We start from the raw sequence: 8,916 nt of genomic DNA on the forward strand, positions 1-8,916 counted from the left end.
AGATCGGCTTATTGTGCACAGGCTTGACCCGACCCTTTAATGATTGTAAAATACCTGTTTTACCCCCAAATTAAAGAGTAAAAACAAAAAAAGTAAAGACATATTCACATTTTAAATAATGGTTATATTTGGTATAATTTATTGATTTATTGTAATTTTTTTTGGCTTGCATGAGTGGGCTGGAATATAAGAGCACATTTTAAAGAGGGCTCGTTTAAAAATCGGTTAAAGCCCGTTTAACATTAAACATGTCCGTAGCCCGGTTAAGGCCCGATTAAGGTAGCCCGATTATAGTCCGAGACCAACCGACCGAATATAAAGCGTACCATGCCCTCACCGATAAGTTAAATGGGCGGACACAGTGCAGCCTTTGAAAGTCTTCAAGCCCGATTAAGCCTGATCAAAATCGGACCGGCCCGACCCGACCGGTTGATACCCCTAGTGTCTAGTGTCTTAGTATGGTCGAACCGGGGTAGCTGTCAGTCCTAAACCGACGCTTGAACTCGTGGCGCTATCGCGCCAGAACCGGAGAAGAGGCATTGGCCAGAGGCTCCTCAGTTCTGCAATCTGCAGAGTAAACGTTTCTTTCAGTCTGACAATAACAAGTTTTTCCTTTCGGGCAACTCCGTTTTTCTCTTTTTCCATATCTTCCTCACGAAGAAAACCCTATTCGCAGTTCCCTGTCTGTTTCTCTTTTCTTCGTTGTTTATTAGGTTTCCTTCTGTAAGCCCTAGATGAGAGCAATCTTCTATGCAAGACTGAATTCTTCCCGTGGGGTTAACAGCATACATCGACGATGCACAATTGGAAGAGAACGAAAGAGGAATGAAATCCGTGGCGTATCCTCCATTTTCTGTGGCTTAAAGATGGTGAAAGTGTTCTTGATGTGAGTCCCTCCATTTCTTCTCTTCGTTCTCCGAATGTGATATTTTCGTTAAAGATAACTTTCTGCAGGTCTCCCATTGATATGTTCTTGAAATCTTACAAATATTTTACTTAGCAGAACTTTTAGACCTTTCATGTCTAGTTTTGATTACCAATTAAGTTGAATCGTCCACAACTTGTGGGTTCATCGCTTTATACTTGTTATATGTAACTCTCGTAGTTTATTTATTTTTTGGGAATTTTACCCAAAAAAAAAAGTATGTTTTGGGAATCAGAATGGGTGCTAGTTCTCCTCAGAAGGTGTCGTTTAGAAAGACAATAAAAGCTAGAAGGCATACGTTTAAAAGTAAAATCCAAAAAGAAATAAGGTAGATTTCAAGATATTATTCTTAATGGATACCTTTCGGTGCCACTGCACTGGTTTTTCCGATCCAAAATCTATGATTTTTGTCTGTATTTTCCGTGGCACTGAAGCAGAAAACATGAGTATTGGTGTTTTTAGAGAGGTATAAACTATAAACAGGCTGGCGAAGGTTTTGAGAAATGCCATTCACGAGATTTGATGCTAATGAGCTGGATTCACCATATGAAATGCCCCAGTAATTTAACTTGCACTTTTTAATATTAACAAAATTAAGATTCAATTGAATTCCATTACTGTGCTTATAATTTTATTCTTTAAAATTAAGTAGTATTTGTGTATGGGTTGAAATTCCATATTGCATTGGGATACATTTCTGCAAGGGAGTGGGGAAAGATCTTGTCATCTCAATCGCCTCATTCATAAGTGGGTTTTATGATATTGAAGAAAGAGAATTAATTAATGAACAAAAGGTTCTGTTCCTCAGAAGATAATTATTCCCCTATCTTATAGATAATTAATGTTGTGTTAGTAACTCTGAGCTATTTTTGAGTAATCTTTTTTATTTTGGTAGTATAGGGGTTATACAGCCTGATATCCAAAAGTATATGGATATAAGTGCAAACAGCCCAATGATGTATATGAGATGACTAATAACATAGCTGAACAATGATAAATGGATTTAATTATGGAATTGAACTGGAAATTAAGTTGGAGATACAATTCTAGTTTAAAACTGGAGAATTGATTAACATCAGATCTGGGAAAGAGAGAAGAAATGAAACCAGAAATAGAGTAGCAAGATAGTAAGATCAGAAACAGATATGTTAAGAGGGTTCTTGATGCAGGAGCACTTCCATGGATTGATATGAACCTGTTTGGGAAACCAGGCCGTGAACCGGGTTCAAATTTGGGTCTTTGGTCTAGTAGAATATTAATAGTTTTTCTGTATACTTATTTAGATTTATCTTGTAGTCTTTCAATTAGGCTAGAGTTTCATTCCGTTTTTTAATTTAGAGCTTGGATCCATATAGGTTGGGTTAGATAATTAGGAGATTTTATTTCTATTTCAGTTTTAGACTTCAATTAGGAAAATTTTAATTTCTTTTTATATAAATATGCTTTTAACCAATTCATTGGGCAGATTGAATAGAATGGATTAAGTATTGAATTGGTTCCTACATGGCATGTGTGTTGTGAGCTTCTACTTCCCTGTGATCTCTCTCCCTTTATTTCTTCTTCTTCCTTTCCTCTTCTTTTATTTCTGTTTCTAATAAACCTACACTATTACTTTTGTTTTCTAGCTGTGTGCTACTTCGTTACTATATTTGTCTTTTACTTCCTTAAACTTTTATCTTTTCTCTTCTTTGCTCTTGTTTGGGTCTAGCCGACCCCATTAAGTTGCAATAAGGCTTTGTTGTTGTCATTGTTGTTACCCTTTTTTTTTTTTGGGTAACACCGACATCCCTCAAAGTTTGGATCAATCTCCTTTGATCTTTTTTCTTTTCTCCTCAAATTTTGGAGGTTGAGACCTTACCTTAGGGTGACTCCCATCCTGCTGAACCTGAGTTCCAAAGCTGGCTGGAATAGTTGGGTTTCAGAGCCACTTTCGAATCTGAATCTAAGCCTTCGGCCATAAGTGGTTTCCATCATAAAAATATATTATTTGCTTGCTTAGTCTTTTGGATTCTGGTTGAGTTGATTTCATAGCTCTATGGGTTAGATCTCAATGTCAGAAATTTCTTGTGGATTGAATATCTATTGGTCAAGATTCCTCACTGGTTTCAGTTTGGGTTCTCTGCTGGTTTTGCACGATACTTGGAAGAAGATGGTTTCTTCTTGTTTCATTCGTGGTCTTTTATTTTGGTTTATATACCATTTCTTTCGCCTTTTATTGCCTCATGTTCCTTACTTCTACTTTGCTTCCTAGTTTACCCCTACCAAAATACTAATTCCCCTTTTCCCCTATCTCCCAAGTAGCTCCTTAATTCATCTGGTTATTTACAATTCTGCTACTCTCCCTGGATAACTTCAGATTATTTACCGAATTGCCATTGTTTCCTTGTTCTTGGATGGGCCCAAAAGTGATCCGAGCCGGTTCTTGAACCCTAGATTGCACCAAATTGGTATCAAAGCAAATTCTTGCAGCCTGGATCGAAATCTGTGGTAGAGATGCTATCAAAGACTAATTAGATCATAATTGAGTCAAAGGATGAGGTATTTATCGAATTCTCTTCTTCTTAATATTCTGATGGTGGTTATTGTGAAGTATTTGATTCTCCTCAACGCATTATTAAATTGGGTTGAGAGTGATTAAAAGAACGAAAAGGCGTCTGATAGTTTAAAGAAAGAAAATTCAACTTTGTAATATTTTAAGGCCGTAACAGTTCTCAGAAAATACTATCCCAATAAAATAATCCTTCAATAATAAATTTGTTAGTTTGTTGACTAAGTGTATATTTTTTTAACACTTCTATTATAATCTCTCATTTTCCTTTTACATTTTTCTTGTGCCTATGATGTTTTTTTGTTTTGTTTTTGTTATCGTCCCAAGTTTCAATATTGTGTCATAATAGCATTCGATTACATCGATTTTTTTTTTTTACTGGTACTTTTGGGTGTGCGTTATTATTATTATTTTGTTTGTTTCCCATTTGTCATGATATAGTGGCTGCTGTTAGAGTGGCTTCATTATTAGAAAAGAGAACCTTGAAATGCTGTGATTTAGGATGAATTATGTTTTTGACCATTATGCTTGGAGTTTTTCCTAATGACAGCATAACTTGTTGCATCATTAGTCTCAGGTGTGGGTTGGATATGGATGGATAGTTGATGGTTTTGCTGGCTTTTCCTTGTTGTGGTTCTTTTTGTTGAAAGTTCTAGTGTCTGCTGCTGACATACTTCAAGTTACTTCATTTAATAGGTCTTGTTTAGGCTTGGCCTTTCTGTGCCCATTTCAGATTATTAGTCTGTGCCTTTCATTATTTTCGTGAGCCAGGTTGACAATAGTATTTTGTATGGAAGCATTGCCTAAGATGGGTTTTAATATGGTGGTTTTCTTTTCTTTCCTCCATAGTTGTGGCACCCTGCCAGTATCAATCAAAAGATCTTTCATTTATGAATTAGTTAACTTCTTTCATGATATACTTCTGCATTTTCCTTTGTTTTTGCATGGGGTTAATTTAAATGAATATTTTCTTGGTAATATGGCCTTTTTTTATTTTTTATTTAGGTACTGTACTAAATGAAGTGTGTCTTGCAGATTAACCTGTTCCAGACTCACATAGAATTCATTTCTTCAGCAAGAGTTCTTATGGATTTGGAATCTGCAACCTATATGCTAGAACAGCTTGGCAAGACGTTCACTGTGCTGGTATCTCGACAGGATGATTTGGAGGACATGGTACAGTGGAAGGATATTGAAGAACACTTACACAACCTTGAGAAATCATTGGAGAAAATTTCTGATGAATTAGAAGACAAAGAGAAAGCATTTCTTAAGAAGGAATTGGAGACTCGTGCATTCCTTGCAGAGAGAGATGCAGTTGTTGCTGTGAAAGAACAAGCTTTGCTGGATCGAGTGCAGGAGATAAAGGATGCTGCTGTTCTCACCATTGTGGACACACAGAATAGTTACAAGCTGACATCTCAGGACCCTGGAAACAAGGTAGGCAGCTCATTGAATTCCCTGTTAAAGTTAGCTACTGTCACTAGCTAACGTAATTTTGCAGATAGATGGATCATCGAGGATTTCTAAATTTCATTATGCAGAGCCAAAATAAATCATGGCATGTGGGAAGAAACATCTGGCTTATTTTTGAATTGAAAATTGGAACCGGCCAGTCTATTTGGAGCCTTACTAATGTAGTACTAAATTCGAAGACTCAAAACAGTATCGGTAGACATGATCTTTAATCAAAGAAATAGTTCAGATTAGGGAGAATATAGATAACAGAAAATCAGATGGTCAACAAGGGCTGAAACTCAAATCAAGTTCAGTATTTATGGGTTGAAACACTTTCTGAAAACCTGAGATCAATCCAATGGTTAATGTAGGAGCTGGTTCAGACGAGAACCAACCCTACAGTGGGATCGATATTCCAGTGGCTGATAGAATCTCGAAGAAACTTGCTGTCCACATTTGATGGTAATGCAGGAAACTAGTAACAGAAATTAAAGACAAAAAAATAAACAGAAAAAGTAAAGGAGAAGGGGAAGAAGAAGATATATGGGGAGGGGAGATAGATTGGGTCAAGTATCTCACTCTTCCCCAGGCATCTCACCCACGAGGTCTCTCACCTCACTGCATCTCACAGTTTTTTTTTGGAATAAACCAACTCACTTTTTTCTTCATCAAATTATGGGCTGTGGATCAGCTTTCTTCCTTTATTTCTAAACTTTCAAATTGATTACAAAATTAGGTCTGTCCTTGCATGGCAAGGAAATGAATCCCCTTACAACTAGATATTATCCTATTTGGAAACTAATTACAGATCAAATTAAATCCTCCCTTTTACAAAGATAGAAACCCAATAAATTAGAATTCCTACTTTCTAAAGTAAAACCTAAAATTGGAAACTAGCTAGTAATATCTTCCTAGCTATTGCAAGGAACTATGAAAAATGGAAACTAGATGAATTAAAGATTTCATAAAATCTTTCAGCTTAAACTCCTCCATGCGAGCTGGCCATGGTCTCGCGAATTGGGACGAATCTTCTTCAATTCTTCTCCACGCAAGCTGACCTTGGGTTGAACCAATCAAGAACCAAGAACCAAGCCACACCAGACCAGTCTGCCTCCCACAGCAGTTGAATCCCACAACCGGTCTGGACTGTTTTGGGGCCTTGTTCCTGCGATCTACATCAGAAGAAGAAGTGAAGCGCCACATTCTTGGGCATTCAAATGTTTATTGTCTGGTGGACATCTTGTATACATTTCAATGGGACATTCTCTTGACAAGCATATTGGCTTATAGCTAGAGTGGGATTGCTGAAAAGAAAATTCATGTAGTCAATAATTCCAGTAACTATTCAAAAAATTGTAGTTGGGGTAACGCTTTGCTGACTTGAGTTGCATAACTAATTCCGGTTAAAATAAATTGATTAGAACATTGAGAATTGTGTGTGGAACATTACATGTAAGTTTTGGCACCTTGGGAACAGAAACATTTAATGAAATTATTAGAAAATATGTCAATTTTTTATTCAGGGTGTTGAATTAAAGTTTAGGACATGTCAAAGCAGCAAAATCTTTTTTTTCCCCTTTCTTCGGGGTTGTGCTTTGCACACTTAATAGAATATCTTCCTCGCTCTTTCTATTATCTATATAGAAGGAGAGATCCCCCTTTTTTGTGGCTTGTCTGCTGTAGATTGTGCATTTCATAAATTGTTTAGTGTAATAGTTACCTAGTCTCAGTTTCTAAGAGAAAAAAAGGTTTTTTTACTGTCAACTGCCATTTATATACTTTTGTCCATTCTTCTTCAAAGCTTGCTTTTTTGTGGCATGTTTTGCAGGGTATCTTCTTGGGCTGTTCTGCTTTGGCCTCTTCTGGAGGAGGGAATGGTGGATGTCAGTTGAAGGATGGATTATCCTCTCAGAGAAAAAATTATTCGGATGGAGTTCCCAAATTAGATGCTGCTGAAGTTCGAGAGAGTTTTACCGTAGATTCTAGTAGGCTTACATCCTTGTCCCAAATTGCAAGCCACTGCCAATCTGACTTGTCTGGATGTTTCAACAGTCTAGGAAGTCTAGCAAATGACCAGATGATGACATGTGATGTTAATGACAATTTTGCTGGATTGAGAAAAGTGAATGCTGTCATCCTTAATTTGCCTCAACATCCAGCTTTCCCAGTTTCTCCTACCAAAGTAAAGGTTGAACGTCCTGATAATGACTTAATAAGTCCAGAAAGAGATGGTATTGATAGCCATGTTGGTGGAGCTCCAGAACTAAATATTGCTGAAGTTCCAAAGAGTGGACTTACAGATTCTGGTGGACTCACGCTGTGTTCAAAGTATGCTAGTGGTTGCCAATATCATTTCTTGTCTGAAAATTTCAATAGACGAGAAGTTGAAGGAACTGATTTTATCTGCTCAGATCAGATGACTGGATGTGAAGCCAAAGGTGATTCTTTTGGACCTAAACATGTCAGTATTTACAAACAGAATCTGCCCCATTATCCAACTTTGTCAACTTTTCCAACCAAAGTGAAGATTGAAAATTGTGAAAATGACTCAATACATACATTTGGAGATGGCAATGATGGCTATGTTGATAGAGTTCATGAACTTAATGCTTCTGAAGTTCTAATGACTGGAGTTTCAGTGGATTCTGATACAATTCCTCAGCATTCAAGAAATACCTGGGCCTGTGAATTTGGGGAAGGAATGCAAGAAAATGGCAATATTCAATCAAATCAGATGATTTCTTATGATGCTAATGGTGATCATGTTGGATCTGTGAATGTGGATGTCCTCTTTAAAAAACTTCCAACTTTTCCCATCAAAGTGAAGGTTGAACATTCTGATAATGGTCAAATAAGTCAATATGGATGTTCTAGTGGGCATGGTGATAAGGGTCTTAAGCCAGATTCTGCTGAAGTGTCACAGGGTGGAAATGGAATTACAGTAGATTCTATGGTTACATCTTGTTCTCAAAATGTCAGTAATTGCCATTATAAGGACTTTTCTGGTGATTGCAGCAGGCCAGGAACTGCAGCAAATGGCAGTACTTGCTTAAATCAGATGACTTCGTACGAAGGTAAAAGGGATTTGGTTGGGCCGAGAGAAGTGGATATCAACCGTTATAATCTGCAACAACTTCCAAGTTTTCCTACATTTCCTGTCAAAGTAAAGGTTGAATATTCTGGTAACGAGCTAACGAATCCACACGAAGAAGGTATTGACAACCATGTTGATGGAGATCCAGAACTAAATGCTTCTCCTTGTTCTCAAAATGCCAGTGAATGCCAGTATGATGGCTTTTCTGTATACTGCAAAAGGCAAAGGAGTCAAGCAATTGAGTGTACCTTCTCAAATCAGTTGACAGCTCGTGAAGTTCAACTTGATGCTATTGGACTTAAAAATGTTAATGAATGTGTTAATAATATGCACCAATTGCCATCTTTGCCAACTTCTCATGTCAAAGTAAAAGTTGAAGCCTCTGATAATGATTTAGTGGATCAATGCCGAGATAGTCCAAATGGATTTTTTGGCATGGATCCACGAGCAGCCAAGGTGAAAACTGAAATCAATGGTGTGGTCAGTACTGATGACCTTGATCATATGCTATTGAAAGATCGGCGCAATATGCTGCTGTCAAGGTACAAGTCTCTCTTCAAATGATTTAAAACTGCACTAGTTGCTGATAGATGTGTTTCCACTACGTGTTAAATTATTAAAAAAAAGTGGTAGTTGCATTACCTTTACCTTTTGAGCCTAAACACCTTCCCCCCCCCTCCTATAACTGTGACAAAGGATATGTATTGTTGAATCTTATTTGTTTATTTCTCTTCTGTAGGCCCTCTTTAGCAACAGTTGCAGGAGTAGATAGATTTGGCCTTTTGAAGGTAATATGAACACATTTAGTTTGATATTGAAGGATATAAATGTTTGTTGCATTATTATGGGAAAATTTTTAATGTGTGTTTGTAGCAAGGGAAGGGGAAAAAA

At 37.1% G+C, this 8,916-nt stretch overlaps 1 protein-coding gene across 2 annotated transcripts in view; it reads left to right on the plus strand.

Moving 5' to 3' along the window:
- Positions 1–507: 507 nt before the first annotated feature.
- LOC122081776 overlaps positions 508–8,916 on the plus strand; it is a 21,342-nt gene continuing 12,933 nt past the window's right edge. The window contains exons 1-4 of one of the 2 annotated variants that reach the window (XR_006141201.1): positions 508–886; positions 4,509–4,913; positions 6,760–8,567; positions 8,765–8,813. Coding sequence is in view for 1 of the 2 variants with exons in the window: in XM_042649041.1 (XP_042504975.1) it covers positions 4,560–4,913; positions 6,760–8,567; positions 8,765–8,813 (2,211 nt within the window). In the remaining variant the exon portion in view is untranslated. The remainder of the gene's footprint in view (positions 887–4,508; positions 4,914–6,759; positions 8,568–8,764; positions 8,814–8,916) is intronic. The other variant, XM_042649041.1, reaches the window with a different exon arrangement.

This window comes from Macadamia integrifolia, chromosome 6, assembly GCF_013358625.1.
Source record: "Macadamia integrifolia cultivar HAES 741 chromosome 6, SCU_Mint_v3, whole genome shotgun sequence".
Classification (NCBI taxonomy): domain Eukaryota; kingdom Viridiplantae; phylum Streptophyta; class Magnoliopsida; order Proteales; family Proteaceae; genus Macadamia; species Macadamia integrifolia.